This window comes from Malus sylvestris, chromosome 15 (genome assembly GCF_916048215.2).
Source record: "Malus sylvestris chromosome 15, drMalSylv7.2, whole genome shotgun sequence".
Taxonomy (NCBI): Eukaryota; Viridiplantae; Streptophyta; class Magnoliopsida; order Rosales; family Rosaceae; genus Malus; species Malus sylvestris.
The window spans coordinates 27,035,246-27,059,188 of NC_062274.1; the positions used below are offsets into that span (position 1 = coordinate 27,035,246).

Below are 23,943 nucleotides of genomic sequence, written 5' to 3' on the forward strand. Positions count from 1 at the left end.
CAATTGATCACTACTTGGCAATTTCGTCTGCCGTTGGCGTGCATATCATATCAGACATCCTGCGAGGCTTTGGGTTGTATCTTGGAGTTGTAGGCATTGTCCTAATCTGCACGTAGGGAGGCGTCTACGGCTTTAGGGCAGCGACATCGCACCTCTCTTTGGTTCACAAGCCAGATATTCTTATTCCTTTTCTCCTAATTTAATTTTCATAAGTCTGATAGTAATTATACATTTGATTTGAAATATTTGATCATATAAATAATTGGTATATTTCTGCAATATATTTCACAAATTCTTCAAAAGAAGAGATGCTTAATATAAGAAATTAAAAAACGGTGCCCCTATGTCAAAACGCCTCATAAAAGATTTCTAAATTAGGCTGCAATTACTTACGGGCTCAAACCTTCCAGGACCTGAACAAGTCAACATAGAACCAAAATAATTTATAACAAAACGAAGACGAAAAGGAGAATTGGAAAAGAAAAAAAGTTTCGTGATTATTTTGGGGAAAGAATCATTATGTCCAAATCTTATCAATGTCATCTGATGGAGAAAATCTAATTCATCACGAGAGATTACATTCCTTTGTCTCTACAACGGTTGTCACATGACTAGACACAAGATAATATATCCTCGGTGGTGGGTTATATTCTCTCCGTCTGGGGAGATTAATGGAGTGGTGGACAATTGGACAACAAGAACCTGTTGCTTAGCTATTAGAACTGAAATCCAACAGGTGGTCTGGGACCATAAACGTGATCATGAACTCTTCTTACAAGAAATGAAATACCTAAGCTCCTTTGTTCTCTAACAACATGACCCCTTGGCTCAAAATCACAGTCAACAATTTATACTTTAAATCTACTAAGCATGCCTGTAACTAAGACAGCGAATTCCTCCTACTCCTCGAACGGGTGGACTTTTTTTCTTCTGCATTGCGAGAAGAACCAGGGCTCTCTGATGTATTACAACTGCTGATTTCACCACTGCTTTCTTTGCTTGACCACAGCTTAGAAAATATCTTTTTCGACATGATCATACCTTTCACTTTACCAGATGGAACTTTTTCAAGATTTTTTGTAGCACCGGGGTTCCCATTTCTATCACTGCCAACTCCTCCATTCACTTCGCCTAGCCTAGGAGTGAAAATCTCACATTTTAAAGCCTTGATTTCTTCTGCTGTCGGCACATCATCCCAGTCGTCTTCTGTGTTGGTTGTGGTTGACCTTGAGCTCCCATGAGACCCACCTGGGAGTAAGGCCCTGATGGAGCCTTGCAGATCAGGTATACTGGTGCTGCCACCGGACGCTGAAGCCCTAATCTGTTCAAAGAAGAGTACCTGCGCAACGACTCTTAAGGGTAGCCGCTCATTTTGCACAGCATGCATGCAGGCATCTACTGACAACTTCCTGCAGTCCATTAATTTGCACATTCTCTTCTTCTCACCCTTGCTGATCCCTGGGTGTTCCTGCATCAACACTCAATTTTAGACTTAAAATTATGTTTACAAAATTTCAAGCAATTAATTATTATTGGCAGTTGTGCAGGTCTCATTGGAACAAAGGTACACTGAAGCCTCAATAACCCCAAAAATGAAATGGGGGCAGGAAGGAGTATCATGAACTAACCTTTAGATACATGTCAATGGCACGGTAAAGTCCATCATGAGTTGGTCTTGAGAAGCTTGATACCATTTCAGCAAGATGGACAAACTTTGACGCAGGTAAGTTGGGATCACATGAAATCTCAGTAAGGTAGCTGTCAACCAGCTTGGCCACCTTCACCTTGGAAGTATCTGATAACCTGGGACTTCTAATCTCCTGGAATTCGGTTTCCATTGAAGGATCAGTCTGAGCACTTCGATTGTGTGTCACAAACTCTTCAATTAGGCTTTGCACCATGTCAACTTCATATTTCATTGTTTCATCAGTTGGGGGTTGAATCAAAAGATCAGAAACTGTAGCCTCATCAAGCTGCTGGCCAATTTTGCGAATTAACTCACATTTTTCGACTTCTCCACATTCTAACAGTCTTGCCGCTTTTAACAATTTAAGTAAGAAACTGCAAGGGACACTGCGTGCAGGGAGTAAGTGGATTACAGTCTCCACCAATGATTTATTCTTTACAACATCGCCCTGAATCATGCCCTTGCTAAAATCTGACAACCTTCTGGTAATATATGCCTTTAACGCTTCCCCTATTACATCACCAGAGATTTTTCCTTTGGTCTTGATTATTGTTATCACCCGCTTGTATAAATCAAGTTGAAGCCCACAGAGGTCTTCCACCCACCAGTCTTTCGGAACCATCTGTTGTTTTGCCACTCCATTCCAGTGTGAATCATTCCCATTAGATGGTAGTTTCTTGTGGTTATACATATACGACCATTCAACCTTGGAAGTATCAATGGTAGCCTTGGAAGCTATGGAATCAAGGCAGTGGCTCACCACCTTAACTTCCTCGGACCATGGTACAAGAGACCTTGTAGTCTGAAGAACAATAATCGAGTCTTTCCAGCTCCGGAAGACGCTAGAGTTTAGGAACACTTCAACCTTGTAGACTAGGTTTCCTTTCTCAATAGTTTCGTACATCTCCAGATACTCTGCTGCACATCGAGTTGCAACCACATTGTATGCATTGAGAGTGACAGTCATGCCGTAACAGAACTTGGCACATATTTCAAAAGCAGCAGGTCCACCAGGAATATCATGGATGTGGATTTCATCGCTGTTTTCATTTGTGGTTGCAACCAGTTTCTGCAGGCGTGCACTCTTGGACAAAAGAGGAAACTACAGAAGCATCACAGATATATTAGAATGCATCATAAGTAATGTTTTAAAGAGCTAAACAATTCAACTAAGAAATTTTTGGTATCCCGAAACCCCATCAAAGTGTCTAAATCCATTGAAGTTTGGCAATTGTTAAGTAGGTTTGGCAATCAAACAGATGCCATTACTGTGTACCCATCAAGCCATAATGTTAGAAAAATAACAAGCTACTGAACAAACAGGTTGAAGACCAAACAAGCTTCATACCTTATGCAAATAGAACTTCACATCTCCGACATTAACAGCTATGTCAGTTGCCAACTCAGTTGTGACGTACCTGGATCCACAAATTTTCACATAACATGAAGCAGAAATTACATTAGTTATGGTATGCAGAAAGTTCACCCAATATCATGTAAATTTTCTTTTAATTTTAACAGACTGTACCTGCAATAACCTTTTTAAGACCACAATTTTAAGAATTTATATAATCAACTTTCATGGGTTTTACCTTATTAGTGCGGATGCACATCCAATTGACTTGATTTTTAAAACTCATTCACGGAGTAGTTCTACGCATTTAATAAAACTGAAATCATGTTCGAACATTTTCAACCTCAAAACTTTCAATACAGTAATGCCGTTGAATCATAAGATAACACTAAATCTTAGTTCCTCATGCAGCTAAACAGAGAACAAATCTACACGTGAAAACATAACGAGACTAAGAGATACAACAACAACAACAACAACAACAACAAAGCCTTTTCCCACTAAGTGGGGTCGGCTATATGAATCCTAGAACGCCATTGCGCTCGGTTTTGTGTCATGCCCTCCGTTAGATCCAAGTACTCTAAGTCTTTTCTTAGAGTCTCTTCCAAAGTTTTCCTAGGTCTTCCTCTACCCCTTCGGCCCTGAACCTCTGTCCCGTAGTCACATCTTCGAACCGGAGCGTCAGTCGGCCTTCTTTGCACATGTCCAAATCACCAGAGCCGATTTTCTCTCATCTTTCCTACAATTTCGGCTACTCCTACTTTACCTCGGATATCCTCATTCCCAATCTTATCCTTTCTCGTGTGCCCACACATCCCACGAAGCATCCTCATCTCCGCTACACCCATTTTGTGTACGTGTTGATGCTTCACCACCCAACATTCTCTGCCATACAACATCGCTGGCCTTATTGCCGTCCTATAAAATTTTTCCTTGAGCTTCAGTGGCCTACGACGGTCACACAACACGCCGGATGCACTCTTTCCATCCAGCTCGTATTCTATGGTTGAGATCTCCATCTAATTCTCCGTTCTCTTGCAAGATAGATCATAGGTAACGAAAACGGTCGCTTTTTGTGATCTTCGCTAGATTGTTCCGGTCATTAGTGTGGATAAGTATATAAATGGATAGAGATAGGAAAGCAAACACAAGATGTACGTGGTTCACCCAGATTGGCTACGTCCACGGAATAGAAGAGTTCTCATTAATTGTGAAGGGTTTACACAAGTACATAGGTTCAAGCTCTCCTTTAGTGAGTACGAGTGAATGATTTAGTACAAATGACATTAGGAAATATTGTGGGAGAATGATCTCGTAATCACGAAACTTCTAAGTATCGGAGTGTGGTGTCGTCTTGACTTGCCTTATCTGTCTCATAGGTAGATGTGGCATCTTCTCTGGAAGTACTCTTCCTCCATCCAGGGATGGTATCTTTAACTGGTGGAGATGCACAAGGTAATGTATCAATTTCACTTGAAGCTTACTTGTAGTTTCAGGCTTGGTCAAGCGCGATACAAACCATGTAGTAGGAGTCCCCCAAGTCGCCGAGCTAGGGGGTCTGCTGAAAGAGGTGACAGACAAGGTAAGCAATCAGAGCTCCGACTGATTGTTCACCTTCTCCCCATCTTGCAGCAGCATGAAGGATAAAGAGAAGAAAAATGAGAAGAGATGATATGAGATACTTTTGCTTTTGAAGAAGTAACTTTCCACAGGCTTATTCTTGAACTGAGCTGGAGGGTTTTCTGGTTTCCTCCAGAGTATAAGGCCGACTGAAGAATTTGAGGGTCAAAACAAGTCCATCAAATCTAGAGTACGTTCCACCCTGCTGATATGGGATACTTTTGCTTTTGACAGAGTAATGGATGTATCGGCACGTGTGCTGTTACGCTTGTCTCCACATGCTTCCATGTATCCTTCGCACTTGCCCTATCTGTTCCTCAAGCAGATGCGGAATCTTCCCTGGAAACATAAGATGATGAAGATGAGTACTCGAGAGCAATGCCAGGTAAGTAATCAGGTAAGGGGTTCCAGGCAGTCAGTTCCTGGCTGGAAGCTTGATTCCAAGTGCTGACTGATTGCTCTCTTTCTCCTTGTCTTGCAGGTAAAAACAAGGCCAAAAGAAAAAACAGGGAAAAAGCATGATATGGGATACTCTTGCTTTTAACCCTGATGATATGAGATATTCTTGCTCTAGTATAGCTTGTTTGCAGAGGTATTATCGGGGGGAAAGAAAGCTGAATATTTCGAAAGGCTTTGTTGGGAGTGCCCTCTCAGATATGATGAAGGGTTGAGCATTTTTGCAGGTCTGCCTGTCCGTTGGGGATGGAGGTCGACATATATAGGAGTCTCCCTAACAACAAGTAGTAATGCTATTCCTTTACCCTGCTTGGTCATAGCACGGTAGTGGGAGCTGCCAGTTTCACATGTTTTAACTCTGTCAGAGCACTTTGAAAAAGTGGTCTGTGGTATCTGGCTCTCGAGATTCGGAGAACGATGCCTCTTCGATTTTTGAGAAAGCAATCATGCTGGGGGTCTGACTCTCGAGATTCGGAGAGCAGTGTCTCTTCGATTTTGAGGAAGTAATCATGTTGGGAGTCTGGCTCTCGAGATTCGGAAGGCGGTGCCTCTTCGATTTTGGAGCAAGCAATCTTGTTGGGAGTGTTGTCTTGAATGTGAGTAAAGGTTGGACATGTTTGCTAGTCTACCTTGCCACGAAGCACAAAGGTTGACACACAGGGACTTTCCAATTATCCAGCAATGGTACTGTTCCTTTACCCTCTCTTCGATTTTGAGAAAGTAGTCATGTTGGGAGTCTGGCTCTCGAGATTCGGAGGACGGTGCCTCTTCGATTTTGGAGCAAGCAATCTTGTTGGGACTGTTTTCTCGAATGTGAGTAAAGGTTGGGCATGTTTGCTAGTCTACCTTGCCACGAAGCACAGAGGTTGACACACAGGGACTTTCCAATTATCCAGCAGTGGTACTATTCCTTTACCCTTGTGGGTAATAATATGGTAGCTAGACCTTCAAAATTTATGTGTCTAAACTTTGTTAGTGCTGTTTCTTTGCTATTCTTTTACCTTTCTTGGTCAGAGCGATGTAGTGGGAGCTGCAAGCTTCACGTGCTCAACTTTGGCAGAGAACTTTGGCAAAGTGATCTGTGGTACCCATGAGTTATTGTTGCGTGTGGGAAGTGGGTGATTGAACAGTAAGATTCATGTGCTTTCTACTTCACCAGAAGTCTTCGACAGAATGCCCATAATTTCTGCAAAGCTGAGTGTGCGTGTGACAGGTGCTGACAAGGCTAGAAAAGTAGATGCCTCTTCGATTTCTGAGATCGGCCCTCGTGGTCTCTGAGCAGCCCAGCTTTTGAGAAAGCGAGCGCCTCTTCGATTGATTCGGAGAACGGTGCCTCACCGATTTTTGAGAAAGCAATCATGCTGGGGGTCTGGCTCTCGAGATTCGGGGAGCAGTGTCTCTTCGATTTTTGAGAAAGTAATCATGTTGGGAGAGTGGCTCTCGAGATTCGGAGGGCGGTGCCTCTTCGATTTTGGAGCAAGCAATCTTGTTGGGAGTGTTTTCTCGAATGTGAGTAAAGGTTGGGCATGTTTGCTAGTCTACCTTGCCACGAAGCACAGAGGTTGACACACAGGGACTTTCCAATTATCCAGCAATGGTACTGTTCCTTTACCCTCTCTTCGATTTTTAAGAAAGTAGTCATGTTGGGAGTCTGGCTCTTTAGATTCGGAGGACGGTGCCTCTTCGATTTTGGAGCAAGCAATCTTATTGGGAGTGTTTTCTCGAATGTGAGTAAAGGTTGGGCATGTTTGCTAGTCTACCTTGCCACGAAGCACAGAGGTTGACATACATGGACTTTCCAATTATCCAGCAGTGGTACTGTTCCTTTACCCTTGTGGGTAATAATATGGTAGCTATACCTTCAAAATTTATGGGTCTAAACTTTGTTAGTGCTGTTTCTTTGCTATTCTTTTACCCTTCTTGGTCAGAGCGATGTAGTGGGAGCTGCAAGCTTCACGTGCTCAACTTTGGCAGAGAACTTTGGCAAAGTTATCTGTGGTACCCATGAGCTATTGTTGCGTGTGGGAAGTGGGTGATTGAACAGTAAGATTCATGTGTTTTCTACTTCCCCAGAAGTCTTTGACAGAATGCCCATAATTTCCGCAAAGCTGAGTGTGCGTGTGACAGGTGCTGACAAGGCTGGAAAAGTAGGTGCCTCTTCGATTTCTGAGATCGGCCCTCGTGGTCTCTAGGGAGCCCAGCTTTTGAGAAAGCGAGCGCCTCTTCGATTTCTGAGATCGGCCTTCGTGGTCTTTGAGCAGCCCAACTTTTGAGAAAGCAAACGGCTCTTCGATTTCTGAGATCAACCCTCGTGATCTCTAAGCAGCCCAACTTTTGAGAAAGCAAACGCCTCTTCGATTTCTGAGCAGGCGCCTCTTTGATTTCTGAAGCTCCGTCGAGTGCAGATTTTTATAGAGGCTGGCATTAAGTTCCAAAGCACACTTGAATCTCCACCAGTAGAAGCTTCATTCTTGCACTTCTAAGATCTTGATTTGTCCGACCTCTTCTCTCTTCAACACCTTTGAAAATGTCTGGCCCCTCCGACCGTCGTTTTGACTTGAACCTTGTTGAAGAGGCAGCCCCGCCTTCTCCAGACAACATATGGCGCCCATCCTTCGTCTCCCCAACTGGTCCTCTTACCGTTGGGGATTCCGTGATGAAGAATGATATGACTGCTGCGGTGGTGGCCAGGAACCTTCTCACTCCCAAAGATAACAGACTACTTTCCAAACGGTCTGATGAGTTAGCTGTTAAGGATTCGCTGGCTCTCAGTGTTCAGTGTGCAGGTTCTGTGTCTAATATGGCACAACGCCTATTTGCTCGAACCCGCCAAGTTGAATCATTGGCGGCTGAAGTGATGAGTCTCAAACAGGAGATTAGAGGGCTCAAGCATGAGAATAAACAGTTGCACCGGCTCGCACATGACTATGCTACAAACATGAAGAGGAAGCTTGACCAGATGAAGGAAACTGATGGTCAGGTTTTACTTGATCATCAGAGATTTGTGGGTTTGTTCCAAAGGCATTTATTGCCTTCGTCTTCTGGGGCTGTACCGCGTAATGAAGCTCCAAATGATCAACCTCTGATGCCTCCTCCTTCTAGGGTTCTGTCCAGTACTGAGGCTCCAAATGATCTCCCTCCGGTGCCTTCTCTTTCTGGGGCTCTACCGACTGCTGAGACTTCTCCTAAGCAACCTTTGTGAAGGCTCCCTCTTGTGTGTTTATTTTGACTCATGTATATGTACATATTTGTAGCTTATCGGGGATATCAATAAATAAGCTTTCCTTCATTTCAACGTATTGTGTTAAATACACCAAAGCCTTCTTCGCTAAGTTCTTTGAATTTTCTTTTGTTGAAGCTTGTATGTTGAAGCTTTCTGAGTGGAGCATGTAGGTTGGGGTAGTGTTCCCTTAATTTCCCGAGTGAGGAAAACTTCTTGGTTGGAGACTTGGAAAATCCAAGTCACTGAGTGGGATCGGCTATATGAATCTTAGAACGCCATTGTGCTCGATCCTGTGTCATGTCCTTCGTTAGATCCAAGTACTCTAAGTCTTTTCTTAGAGTCTCTTCCAAAGTTTTCCTAGGTCTTCCTCTACCCCTTCGGCCCTGAACCTCTGTCCCATAGTCGCATCTTCTAATCGGAGCGTCAGTAGGCCTTCTTTGCACATGTCCAAACCACCGTAACCGATTTTCTCTCATCTTTCCTTCAATTTCGGCTACTCCTACTTTACCCCGGATATCCTCATTCCTAATCTTATCCTTTCTCGTGTGCCCACACATCCAACGAAGCATCCTCATCTCCGCTACACCCATTTTGTGTACGTGTTGATGTTTCACCGCCCAACATTCTGTGCCATACAGCATCGCCGGCCTTATTGCCGTCCTATAAAATTTTCCCTTGAGCTTCAGTGGCATACGGCGGTCACACAACACGCCGGATGCACTCTTCCACTTCATCCATCCAGCTTGTATTCTATGGTTGAGATCTCCATCTAATTCTCCGTTCTTTTGCAAGATAGATCCTAGGTAACGAAAACGGTCGCTCTTTGGTATTTCTTGATCTCCGATCCTCACCCCTAACTCGTTTTGGCCTCCATTTGCACTGAACTTGCACTCCATATATTCTGTCTTTGATCGGCTTAGGCGAAGACCTTTAGATTCCAACACTTCTCTCCAAAGGTTAAGCTTTGCATTTACCCCTTCCTGAGTTTCATCTATCAACACTATATCGTCTGCGAAAAGCATACACCAAGGAATATCATCTTGAATATGTCCTGTTAACTCATCCATTACCAACGCAAAAAGGTAAGGACTTAAGGATGAGCCTTGATGTAATCCTACAGTTATGGGAAAGCTTTCGGTTTGTCCTTCATGAGTTCTTACGGCAGTCTTTGCTCCTTCATACATATCCTTTATAGCTTGGATATATGCTACTCGTACTCCTTTCTTCTCTAAAATCCTCCAAAGAATGTCTCTTGGGACCCTATCATACGCTTTTTCCAAATCTATAAAGACCATGTGTAAATCCTTTTTCCCATCTCTATATCTTTCCATCAATCTTCGTAAGAGATAGATTGCCTCCATGGTTGAGCGCCCTGGCATGAACCCGAATTGGTTGTCCGAAACCCGTGTCTCTTGCCTCAATCTATGCTCAATGACTCTCTCCCAGAGCTTCATTGTATGACTCATTAGCTTAATACCCCTATAGTTCATGCAATTTTGTACGTCGCCCTTATTCTTGAAGATAGGCACCAAAGTGCTCGTTCGCCACTCATTTGGCATCTTCTTCGTTTTCAAAATCCTATTGAAAAGGTCAGTGAGCCATGTTATACCTGTCTCTCCCAAAACTTTCCACACTTCGATTGGTATATCGTCTGGGCCTATTGCTTTTCTATGCTTCATCTTCTTCAAAGCTACAACCACTTCTTCCTTCCGGATTCGACGATAAAAGGAGTAGTTTCTACACTCTTCTGAGTTACTCAACTCCCCTAAAGAAGCACTCATTTCATGTCCTTCATTGAAAAGATTATGAAAATAACCTCTCCATCTGTCTTTAACCGCGTTCTCTGTAGCAAGAACCTTTCCATCCTCATCCTTGATGCACCTCACTTGGTTTAGGTCCCTTGTCTTCTTTTCCCTTGCTCTAGCTAGTTTATAGATATCCAACTCTCCTTCTTTGGTATCTAGTCGTTTATACATATCGTCGTAAGCCGCTAACTTAGCTTCTCTGACAGCTTTCTTCGCCTCTTGCTTCGCTTTTCTATACCTTTCACCATTTTCATCGGTCCTCTCCTTGTATAAGGCTTTACAACATTCCTTCTTAGCCTTCACCTTTGTTTGTACCTCCTCATTCCACCACCAAGATTCCTTTTGGTGTGGGGCAAAGCCCTTGGACTCTCCTAATACCTCTTTTGCTACTTTTCGGATACAACTAGCCATGGAATCCCACATTTGGCTAGCTTCCCCCTCTCTATCCCACACACATTGGGTGATTACCTTCTCTTTGAAAATGACTTGTTTTTCTTCTTTTAGATTCCACCATCTAGTTCTTGGGCACTTCCAAGTCTTGTTCTTTTGTCTTACTCTTTTGATATGTACATCCATCACCAACAAGCGATGTTGATTAGCCACGCTCTCTCCTGGTATAACTTTGCAATCCTTACAAGTTATACGATCCCCTTTCCTCATTAGAAGAAAATCTATTTGTGTTTTTGACGACCCACTCTTGTAGGTGATCACATGTTCTTCTCTCTTCTTAAAGAAGGTGTTGGCTAAGAAGAGATCATATGCCATTGCAAAATCCAAGATAGCTTCCCCATCCTCGTTTCTCTCCCCAAAACCATGGCCACCATGAAAACCTCCATAGTTGCCTGTCTCCCTGCCCACGTGTCCATTTAAATCTCCTCCTATAAATAACTTCTCCGTCTGAGCAATTCCTTGCACCAAGTCTCCAAGATCTTCCCAAAATTTCTCCTTCGAACTCGTATCCAACCCTACTTGAGGTGCGTACGCACTAATCACATTGATAAGTTCTAGTCCTATTACAATCTTGATTGCCATGATTCTATCTCCTACCCTCTTGACATCTACAACATCTTGTACCAAGGTCTTGTCCACGATGATGCCAACACCGTTTCTCGTTCTATTTGTGCCCGAATACCAAAGTTTAAACCCTGAGTTTTCTAGATCCTTTGCCTTACTACCAACCCACTTAGTTTCTTGTAGGCACATAATATTTATCCTTCTCCTCACCATAACTTCCACTACTTCCATAGATTTTCCCGTTAAGGTTCCTATATTCCACGTTCCTAAACGCATTTTGCTCTCTTGAACTCTACCCTTCTGTCCTAGCTTCTTCACCCTCCCCCGTCTAATAGGATCAAAGTACTTCTTTTGTGTGTCCCGGGTAAAGTTGATAGGAGCATATGCTCCCAAACAACTTTGAGTGGAGTCGTTCGAAAAGAAGTTTTTATGGCCCCCTTGCTCATTTAACACTGCATCCGGGTGCCGATGGAGATACAGCGACCCTTGCTCACTTATCACTGTGCTCGGGCCACACAGCGCGCCACTTACGGGTGACGCCCTAGCTTTAGCGCGATTTTGTTCTGGATTCATTTTCATAAGGATTCGACGTGATCATGGAGTGCCGGCTGTCGACTACCTGACGCCCTCCCCCTCCTCCTTTATCCGGGCTTGGGACCGGCCATGTAAGACATAGGCGGAGTTAACGAGACTAAGAGATAAAACAGGATTATTCAGAAATTCTGGAAGTTTTACCTAATTCAATTTGAGTGAAGGCTATTTTTAGCTATGCTCCTGAAATTCGATTTTGATTCCACTTTAACCTTTAAAACTCAAAAGTCACCACTTCCTCCCCAAAACTCAAAACTTTGAGTTTCATGGAGTAAAGTGGTGACTTCGGAATTTCAGGGGTAACGTGGGATCAAATCTAGGATCAAAATCAAATTCCATGGGCGTAGCTAAAATAAGCCTAAGGTCAACTACTGTATTATTCACAGTTCTACCAATAATATTATGCCTCCACTAAATGTTTTACATCTAAATTTTCAGTAAAGTACATTGGTAATTTGGTACATATCTCACAAACATTGGCAGAGGGCTAAAAATACCAACCACCGGGTAAATAGCACACGTTCGGTTCATTTTCCAGCAAAAACTAAAGCAAAATAAACCATGTTGCTCAGGTAATAAGATCTGATACTAACCTTATATTGTCTCCATCGGTCTGAAAGAAATCCGGTTTCGATCCAAGTTTCATGAACTTCATTTTTGGCAAGGAAGAGATCTACTTGTTAGTTTTGTCCCCTCACAATTCTTGAATCCCACTAATCCTGCAAATGTCCGACCACTGCTGCGAATTAAATACCAAAATCCCCCTGAAAACAAAAGGAAACACCCCGAAAGTGGCGATTGAACAACTGAAAACCTTGGATTTAAAGGTAAAAAAGAGAACAGATCTTAGGAAAACTTTGGTGGTGTTGTTCCTTGTATGACCGAATCTTTCCGACAAACCACGGCAAACGAAAGTAGTAAGAGTAGATGTGATGAAGTGATTTTTTTTCAACGAAATGTTCACTTCTCTTAAATGAAAGGAGACCAAAAGGGAAGGGGTTGCTTCCTGAAATGGTTACACATCCCAATGACTACGGAGACATTTGCCATCTCAGGAGACATTTGCCATTACCGACCTTCCCAAAATGTATATAATTCTCAAAAATCCAGAAAAAAATATTTTAAATAAAACAAAAAAACCACTTGCTTAAAACTGACACCACCACCCTTTGCCCTTATTTGTTTATGCTTCTCGCACTCTAGATATTTGGCTACTTATACTTTTTTTAAGAACCCAAAACCCACCACAATCCACATTCCTTCACAAAAAAATGTTCCTTTTTGAAATCAGAACACCTGCTGCAATGTCAAATGGAAAATACAATTTTTTGGTATTAGTTGAATTAAATTAACCACCAGGAAAATAGACAGAAAGAATCAATCTTTAGGGGTGTTTAAGCATCAGCATCAAATACCAACAAGTGAAATTTTCTTTTAGAGGATTATCAGAATTGGTATTCAGAATATCCCATGTAGTTTACCAAAAAAAGCATTGAAATTCCACCCAAAGCAACTCATGCTGCAGATTTTCTAGTATGGGACCACGTGGTTTTGATGCGTACAATACATCCTGGGGCTGAGGAGAGGTGGGGGTTCATATTTTAGTAATTTCACAATAAACGCAAGAAATCTAAGCAGAACCCAAGATTAATTAATTTTGGAATTTGCATAAATTTAAACAAGAAAGCACCTAAAACCCACCTCAAATTAAGATCAACCGGACCAAATCGAGCAAAAAGTTTCAACTTTTAGAAACTGAATGATGGTATTTGGCAAAAGAAGAATTAGAGAGTGTGTGAAGCGGAAGAAGAAAGTGAAGAAGAGAGGTTAAAAACTGAAGTGTGGGAGTAGGAAGTAGTGGGTTGCGGTTGGTAAAGTACAATGAATCAAATATTCAGTGGCAGAAACAAACAAAAACAATGCTTAGAGAGAGACAGGCAAGGCATGAGGCTGCACGATATATGAATATATCCTTTATCAGAAGTGAGAGAGAGAGAGAGAGAGAGCAGCAGCAGCTAGCAAAGCTGAAATTAGCCCAGAAAGTAGAAAGAAACCAGGCAAGCAGAAGCGAGAGAAAGAGACCCGCCATAAAAAGATGAGCTGTTGCTTATCTTTGACAGCCACCAGAGCAACAAAACACTTAAAGCCAACCTCAGTCTGTTCCCACCTCAGTCTCTCTTTCTCTCTCTCTCTCTCTCTCTCTCTCTCTCTCTCTCTCTCTGGAATCAACACCGCCGCCCCCACCACACATGCACATCATTTTCCGTTCCCGACACTTCCAAATCAAACGGTTAAATATGAAAACATGCAACTTCTTTTTCTTCTTTTCCTATAAACATGCAACTTAACTGTGAAAATGAACTTATAAATCTTCATTACTTGTTAGGTATAGTTTTGTGGTGCATACCATAGTCTAATCGCCTATACTATACCCATTGCAATACGATTAAAATATCAAAGATTGATATAGTAATGGGCTAACTGTTTTTTTTTTTTTTTGGAAAATTTGAAAGAGGTCCAATTTTATAGCTCATCTTTTGAAATATGTCTAATTTTTAGTCCAATTGAACCCATATCAAAAGACCCTTTTTTTTTTCCCTTATAGCATGAAACGAAAGTTAGGTGCAGTTAGGCTAAATTTATACTTTTGCTAATATTAGGCTTATTGTTTTCTATAACTTATATGCTTGTTGTTTATACATATATACATATACATAATATATATCTATATATATATTATTGTTTTCTATAACATATATGCTTGTTGTTTATACATATACGTATACATAATATATATATATATAACACGTTATTGAGAGGGGATTAAAGCTAAGCCTCAAAACATAAGTACTGAACTTAATAAACTTGAAAAATTTCACTTACAAATTCACAAATTAGAGGAATAACATTAAATTGTAATGCTAGTTGCAATATGCTAATGTTTTTCAGCTCTCAAACTATGAGGTGGGCAAGAAAATAGGAACCCATACCTATCTCCATTCGTGTTCTTTTCTTTTGATAAAAGATAACTTGATTAATTTACATTAAATTCATCTAAACTACAAAGAGCGAGATTCTAAGTGTATTTAATTCGGTACGACTATAAAACCGATTCAAATATTTCCAAAGGATCCGTCACCTCAAATAGGTCCAGCTTTCATTGCCTTCTTCATTCGCTCAATTTGCAAACCTAATTACTCTCTAAAAACACTATGAAGCACATCAAAAGAACTTTCTATATGCCTCACTGCTTTGTCACTGACACCATGTCGTCTTTCTTACTCCCTCATTCTCTCGTAGGCACGCCTCGTCTTCTTCCGTTTAACTTATTTCATTTGTGTAGAATGTAATATTAATTGACATCTAGAAGATCATTCTTCAATTATTATTTTTATCAAAGTTGTTTGTACCATAACACTATGTTTGGACGAGGGAAATAAACTTGAAATTTGGATTAAAGATAGAATTTATAAATTGACATGCATCAATTCTCTTGTTTGAATTCATAAACATAGAAATTTAGAATTTCTGCATGGAAAAAAAAACTTGGAATTTGGGACCTCCAATTCCCAAGTTTAAATTCCATGTAAATAGATGTCATTTTCCAATTTCTATGATTGAGAGTTTAAAAACAACAAATTCCGGATTCAATTTCATTGTTCTTTTAGGTTACCCAAACAAAAAGATCCACAAATTATATAGAATAAAATTTCATCATTTAAATTTCCGTCATTTTAAAATTTCTTAGTAATCTTAAATTTCTTCATCCAAACCTAGTGTAAGATTTTGTGCATCAATTCAAATGATAATAGATAAGGATAAATTTAAACTTAAAACAAAGATAAATGTGCGTAACCACTTAAGTTATAAACTCATTGCTTTGTAAAAGATGTGAATTTGAACTCACACCCGCAAAAATCAATTTAAGAGTCGAACTCATCTCCTCCAACATATCCTTAGGTCTGACCTACATTTTTGTTTATGTGTATAGTTATCTCATTCTTGATAGATTTTTGGGTTAATTTGCATGTTATCCAGTATCATAATGGATATGATGTTGGGTTTCCACCCATTTGTCTCGGATTCGAAACTACCCTACGTGTATGGTTAGAATTTTATATTAACGTTTGCAATAATTTTCTTCTTCTTCTCTCCCTTTCTTATTGGCAACTTATATACTAAATATGCATGATACCTATACATTAAGCATAATATAAAAAACAATGTAGAATATATTATATTTGTTACTAAAAAAATGTATGCTATATATATGTTCAAGCACAACGCGTGGTAGATCTATAAGGGTAACTTATGGTTTTGTGTTGTGGTAGTTGTGTAGGGTTTTTCTTATTTGCGAATCTGTGCATGCAGATTTATCTTCATATTAAAATATTTGATCACTGAAAAAATGTACCCATCTAATACCTCATTGTATACATTCATTGTACGTGTTTGTTCTGATCAATGAAATTCTCCACCGCCATAATGCGGGGCAAGGGATGCTTTTCTTCAATACTTTACTCGACTTTTTTGTTATATTTATAGATTTAAGTACGAGGAGGGTTGGCCCTTTTGTTTTAGTTGGTTCTGTCTATGAGTTGTTTCGTTCTTCCCCTTAGGGGTTTTTGCATGATGCATGCCCTTCTGTCTTGCTTCTCTTTTGTTATTTTCTTATAAAAATTTGCCAAATTTACCATAGGTGAAAGTTACCTCCCTTTAGTATCATTTAAAATCTTCTCAAGTACTTTCAAATTTTGTCATTCAAGGCACGTTTTTTCACCTTTAAAACCGAATACATTTTTTTTTTCAAGTTTTACATTTTTTAACGTGGTAAATATGGTCTGAAAACCAACTGCACATGAAAACCACGAGATCCGTTGATGCATTCCGTTGCTAATTTGCTATATAACTTCAGTCAGTCTTGTTTTCTGGAAATATCCAATCTTTTATAATTCCCACACATGCAATGCTCCAATCCACTTCTCCAATGTCACTACAAAATTAACCAAATTTTTATCCAGTCACTAGGGTTATTTTTATCGTATATCATTATATATTCTCCTCCAAATACACATCCCCATAATAATGCTTTCATAGTGTAATTTTACTATATTAGCATCGAGAATCTAATAACCTGCACGTAATATTTTTTTTAAGAGACACTTTGGATGCGGTCCCTAGCTATCAATGTTCTTTGATTGAAACCTTGTTAGTTTTTAGTTTTTGATTGAGGTCCCTAACATTAATGTAATAATGTAAGTTACTATATTTTTTTAATTAAAAATTAAAAATTGAAATTTGTAATTGTTTATATTAATGAGATTTTAAATAAAACCCATAATTTATGGGATTAAAAATAATAAAATATAAATTATACTCTCTATTATATTGTGTGTGTGTATATATATATACATATATGTATGGGTACATTAACCAAAATTAACAAAAAAAAGTTATTGTACCAAAACATGGATACATTCTCAAATCAACGAAAAAGAATGTACCCATATAAGTTTAAACATGGATTAAAAAATTTGAATGGATTTTATATTAAAAAAAGGGTACATTTTACATATAACAAATTGATATATTTGAGAATGGGTACATTTAAGATTAAAAAATTGAAAAATTACATGAATGGGTACATTTAAGATTAAAAAATTGAGAATCTTTTGATATATAAAAAAAAACTAATAGGTACAAACTTAATTTAATTTAATTTTTTATTATTTTGGAAATGTTTGAATTGAAAATTAATTAGAAGTTTAATAGAGGTGTGAGTATTAAACCCTAAATTAATTACTAATTTTTATATTAAAAATTTATATAATAAACAAGTAAATTCATTATCACATTAATGTTAGGGACTTGAATCAAAATTTGAGAACTAATAAGGTCTTAGTCAATGAACAGTAAAAACTAGGGACCGGATACTAATTTTTCCTTTTTTTAATACCTTTGTATTTGGCACACCTGCAGATTATATATATATTAATATCAGATGTAAAAGAACGTTGCACCCTTAAGATCTATGCAAGATGAGATTGATTCCTGAATAAATGTCTGGACTCTCAACAAATTCTGAAACAAAGTTTGAGTCACAAATCTTTGGTAAGATCTCCTCCATGAGAAATGGTCGGGTTGAGACAAGCATTATTAGGGGTTAGTCAAAAGGGTTACATTATATCATCCCACATTGCAAATTTGCACATCATGTTGTACAAGTCATTGAAAGTTTTTAGGTCCTACAATCTAAACTTAGCTGGCTATATAAAGTTGGACTTGAATCTCAATGGCATTGGAATACCATAGAAATCTTAGGATTGACCACAAGAAGGAGATGGGGAAACATGTAGATGTCAATTGTACTTTGATTGAACTATATATGTGCATTGTGACACATACCAAGTGGTCTTGCAAGCCATTTGAGCTTCTGTGCCCAACATTATCTAATTTATTATTATTATTATTATTATTAAGTGTGTGTGTGTGTGTGTGTTTTTGCTCAACACTTCATTTAATTGATGGTAATGCTTACTATCTTATTGATTGTTGTAATATGAGTTTGAATTTTTGCTCAGTACTTCACCTTTAATTGATGGTAATGCTTACTATCTTATTGATTGTTGTAATATGAGTTTGAATTTTTGACATTTATATAGTACATATATTAAATTCAACTCATCTAACGACATTCAATAGGAGTGGTGAGCATCACTATTACATAGTGGTAGGCGCGCGGTAAGAAAGAAAAAGAACAATATATTTTTATTCCTGATAAAATTATTTCCTTCCAGCAGAAGGGAAAGTTCCCTAGTTCAAGGTAATGGACCACTTGAGTAGCAGTAATTAACCCTACTTATGAATCTTGCTGTGTGTTTGTGTGACTGAGATAGTTCAATTTATCTTCATGCAGATGATGGTGACTTTCCATATTCTAAAACCACAAGATAATTTGGCACTAGGGTTTGAGTGGAAATTTCATACGATCCAAAGTAGCTACTTCATTTACGTGATTTGTAGTCCAAAAAAGCAACCAAATGAAAAACTGGTTAAAGCAGAGATGAAGAACTGCATTTTACAACTCATCAGAGAGGCTTAAATTATTTGCAGACAGCATTATGAAGAAGGAGGAACAGCGCTTTATCTGAATTCACGTAATTATGGAAAGGCACATGGCCACAGATCGTTTTATAATTAATGTTAATGGCATCAGAAGACTTAATTATATATATGTTCTTGTAATACTGTGAGGACCATATGGATTCATTATGGTAGCTAATGGTTTCATGACAATATATATAGCTTAATTAGAAAACCTTTTTGACATTCTTTACAAAATTATTATCATTATAGTCAGTGACCTGTTATCTGTAATCCTTATATTTTGATGCTGAAATCTTTTCCAAAGTTCATATATCTTCAATAAATATTTTAAAGCTGTTCCATGTAGCCGTCCTAATTATTTCCTTTTGACTAGCTAGCAACTTAGTTAGCTAGATGTTGATAAACTAAATCATATCTTCCAAGATTAGACAACATACAAATTGCATTTGGAAATTGAAAAGTTAAATTCACTGCCAACTAGTTTGGTGTTGGTAACCCTAAAAAGATCAATTTTAGAATTTGGGAAATTAGGTTCTCGTCCTTCCTTTTGCTACTCTATTAATTAAAATCCTATTCATTTTCAATTTTTTATCATAGTCCTTAGGTATTAATAACATCATTAATTATTTCAATAATATTTTTTTATTTCTAAATATATTCAGTTAATGTTAAAAATGTTGCAATTAGTATATTTATATTTATGACTAAATTTTTTTATCATATATTTTTAGTTTTAGTTTGTACCCATTTTTAATTTGTAATTCTTTTTTAATTTGTACCAATATATTAATTTCTTTTTGTGCCCATATTTTTTAAAGTTTATTTGTATTTGTACCCATAATTGTTTTTTTGTATTTTTTATTTTGCTAAATGTACCCATGCTAATTATATGTACCCATTCATGTAAAACTTTTTAATCTTAAAATGTACTCATTCTTAAATATACCAATTTGTTATATGTAAAATGTACCTTTTTTTATATAAAATCTATTCAATTTTTTTCTAATCCATTTTTAAACTTATATGGGTACATTAATTCGTTGTTCTTTGATTTTAAAATGTATCCATGTCAAGTTTAATCAAAGAAATTTACTAATTTTATTAAGCCTAATATCTTTCTTTTTCTTTTTCTTTTTTTTTTTTGTGATTTTGAAGAATTTTTTTGGTTAATTTTGATCAATGTACCCATGTTTACACACACACACACACACACACACACAATATTTATATTTAATATTTTTAATCCCACAAATTATGGTTTTTTATTTAAAATCTCATTTATATAAACAACTAAAATTTCTAATTTTTAATTTAAAAAATATAGTAACGTACATAGAAATAAATTATTACATTAATTTCAGGGACCTCGATCAAAAATAAAAACCAATAAAATTTCAATCAAAGAATATTCATAGTTAAGGACCGCATCCAAAGTCTCCCTTTATAATTTTTCTCAGTTGCATTTCTGCCTTTCTTAATGTATGGTTAGGAGTCCGCTTTGTTGAGCAAACCCTTTAGGAAGTACTACTTCTATTTCATTAGCAAGCCCAAAAGCATGAAATGATTATTTCCATCGTTTCTAAGGTGAGTTTGGGCACAATAATATTAATTTCTGAGGCTGGTTGGCCATAGATGCTATCCTTTAGCAAGCAGCTACATTTGCTTCATTTCCTAATAGCTTAAAATTTTTGAGACTGCATCCATATGTTTATCTTTCGGTTTGTCCACTTTTCACGTGCATGAGGAGAGTGTACATAAGGGATGGTCTAAACTTGATATACATTGTTGACTTATTCCCTAACAACTTAAAATTTGCAGTTATTAGTTGTCTAGCAATAATTATGTTGGAATAAGGTTTGGCTTAATAATACATAGTGTGCATGTCAATTTTCCAAACGTCAATTATTTTCTCTTTTGGTTGCAAACTTCAAGTTTTTGGTTTACTGAATGACATGGTTGTATGGACTTCCAAATGAATCACAGCATAACATTTCACAAATGGAAGTTCTTGTTGGTGAAAAACAAGAGGGACGAAGAGAAGAATTCAAACTTAAAGTGCATATTAATCGTTAGTTAGAAAATCATCGGTCTTAAAAACCTAAACTATTTAAAATATGTGCCGACAATGTAAATGTATATATAGTATACATATATCAATTCTAGATATAAGCTTTCAAAAAATAATATGCCATACGAACACTCTATGAGCAGCTCCTATTGATCCCATGAGCTCAAAACTAAAACAAGCATGTCATACAACATGAATTTTGTATTGTTAATTACTTGGTTTCTTTATAACTTTAATTAAGAGTTAACGATACTTTGTTGCCTGCGTGGTCCAAACCCTGAAAGTTAGCCTTTCATTTTTTAGCTTTATATTTTTTGTCGAGTGCCAACTGCCAAAGTACTAACCAAAATCATGACCTCCTGACCACGGTTTTGTTATCTTCTTTTATATATAAAGAGAATGGAAAAGTGAATAGTGGTTTTGATGTCATCAAGTTTTATCAAAAATATTTGGATAAAAATACCCCCAAAACAAAAAAACTTTAAAGGCATCCTAAAATAATGCATCAAATAAAGTAGGAGCATTTTCGTCATTTTAACAATATTTTTTAATAATTAATTTTTTTGGGGTTTTTTTTAATTATTTTTAATTAGTACCTCACAATAGACTGGCAATAATGTGATTCAATTTCTCTATTTTTAAACACGTTCAAAGCATCTTAAGAGGCGTGTAATGCTGGTTATAAAAAAGGTCATTCGCACATGGATAATAATGTGATTAAATTAGTTGTCAAATGATTGTTTTTTTTTAACAAACAATATTATCTACACCAAGGGGAGAGGGTGAGCTTAGCCCCACAATAAGCTAGCAATAATATGATTCAATCAGTTGTTTATTGAATATGATTTTCTCTATTTTTAAACACGTTCAAAACATCTTAAAAGGCGTGTAATGCTGGTTATAAAAAAAAAAGTTTTTCGCGGATAATAATGTGATTAATTTAGTTGTCAAATGATTTTTTTTTAACAAACGATATTATCTACACTAAGGGGGAGGGGGTGGGCTTAGCCGCACAATGAACTAGCAATAATATGATTCAATCAGTTGTTTATTAAATATTATTTTTTCTATTTTTAGACACCGCCGGTTATAAAAAAAAAAAAGGTCATTCACACGCAAATAATAATGTGATTATAGTACATTAACTTAGTTGTCAAATGTTTGTTTTTTTTTTAACAAACGATATATCTACACTAAGGGGGATGGGGGTGGGCTTAGCATTACAATGGGATAGCAATAATGTGATTCAATCAATTGTTTATTAAATATTATTTTCTCTATTCTTAACATAAATTCTATAGAGACCAATTTTATTATGTGAATTCAGCTGCTTTAATTGATTTATGAGAGCTTTCTTCTAGCATGATCTAAGATTATTCATTTACTTCAAATAATTGATTTTCCTTTTGTCAATTTACGCTAAATACATTTAAAACGTGTAAGTCGCGCGTAGCATGTTGTGCTTCAAAAAATGCATTTTGCACGTGCATGAAGGCTAGTCTATATATAAAGTCAAAGGCCAATTTTGGTGTCATGGCTTCGACAAAAAAATTAGAACAAAATTGCCCCTCAACCAAAAAAATTCCAAAAGCAGCCCAATATAATATATCAAATAATGTAGGGGTAATTTGGTCTCATAAAATATAATATAAATATAAGTGGAAAGAGAGAAAAGAATAAAAAAAAATGTAAGGATGAGTGAAAGTTGATGGTGCTCAAGTGAAGGGGAAAGAAAAATATAATAAAAATAAGGAAAATCATGAATATTGTGTTCAAAACATCTTAAGAGGCACGTAGTGCCAGTGATAAATTAGTACAATTTTTTTTAAAAAAAATTAGTACCTTACAATAGGCTAGCAATAATGTGATTCAATCAAATGTTGTCAATAATGCTTTTTGTGTCACCAAGCTTCAATAAAAATATTTGGACAAAAATACCTCCAAGACAAAAAACTTCAAAGACATCCCAAAATAATTCAAAACATCTTAAAAGGCGTGTAATGCTGATTATAAAAAATGTCTTTCGCACGCGAATAATAATGTGATTAAATTAATTATCAAATATTTTTTTTTTTAACAAACAATATTATCTACACTAAGGGGGAGGGGGTGGGCTTAGCCTCACAATGGGCTAGCAATAATGTGATTCAATCAATTGTTTTAAATATTATTTTCTCTATTCTTAATATAAATTATATAGAGACCGATTTTTTATGTGAATTCAGTTGCTTTAACTGGTCTTTAAGGTGTTTCTTCTAGCATGATCTAAAATTATTCATTTACTTCAAATATTTGACTTTCCTTTTGTCAATTTACTCATATAAATACATTTAAAACATATAAGTCGCGCGTAGTACGCTGTGATTTAAAAACTGCCTTCTACCTTGATCTTGATTCCAGAGTCACCTCTTTGTGACGAAAGGCAATGCAGTCAACTTGAGTACGTGTCTACTCAACTACACTTCGTATTATTTTTGAAGCCGATCGACTGTCTAGAAGAATTGTTGACATTGGAATTGCAGTTGAGACCATTTATTCCTTAATCACCCAATAAATACCTTGCTAAATGAATCTTTATCATTGGTGATTGAATCTTCCGAAAGCTACCATTGTAGCAAGATGTCATGTATTCATTCTAGCTATCTTGTACTTTAGATTTGATGGACTTGTTTTGACTCTCAAATTCTTGAGTGTTCATTTAGCCTTTTCGGCGTAATTTTTGGCTAAACCCAAGTGGAAATTCATAATGAATCTACTTCTTGAGGCATATGTGAATTACAATGTTTGGTTGCCTAGTGTGCATGACACTACTGTATCTCACTGTGATGCGCGTTTCGCTTCCAAGTCTTGGGAAACCTTCTTGAAGGCCATGTGTATTAAGTTTTTCCACTTACCACATTTCACCCTCAGACTAACGGCCAATCTGAATGAACTATTCGGACCTTAGAGAACATATTGCTTTTGTATGTTTTATAGTTTTAGCCAGTTATGTTAGACACCTATCTCTGCTTATGTTGC

At 37.3% G+C, this 23,943-nt stretch overlaps 1 protein-coding gene across 5 annotated transcripts; it reads right to left on the reverse strand.

The window, feature by feature from the left end:
• Positions 1-472: 472 nt before the first annotated feature.
• LOC126605385 (BTB/POZ domain-containing protein NPY4-like) lies at positions 473-13,984 on the reverse strand. Of its 5 annotated transcripts, none has more exons than XM_050272770.1 (6): positions 13,452-13,984; positions 13,232-13,326; positions 12,344-12,514; positions 3,036-3,105; positions 1,629-2,789; positions 473-1,468 (listed from the first exon to the last, which is right to left on the reverse strand). In XM_050272770.1, the coding sequence occupies exons 3-6, from the start codon at positions 12,403-12,405 to the stop codon at positions 881-883; spliced, it is 1,881 nt and encodes a 626-aa protein (XP_050128727.1). In that variant the 5' UTR covers positions 12,406-12,514; positions 13,232-13,326; positions 13,452-13,984; the 3' UTR covers positions 473-880. The 5 variants fall into 5 exon arrangements, with proteins under 5 accessions (XP_050128727.1, XP_050128723.1, XP_050128724.1 ...); XM_050272766.1 differs by having other exon boundaries at positions 12,344-13,049; XM_050272767.1 differs by lacking the exon at positions 13,232-13,326 and having other exon boundaries at positions 12,344-12,469.
• Positions 13,985-23,943: the final 9,959 nt, after the last annotated feature.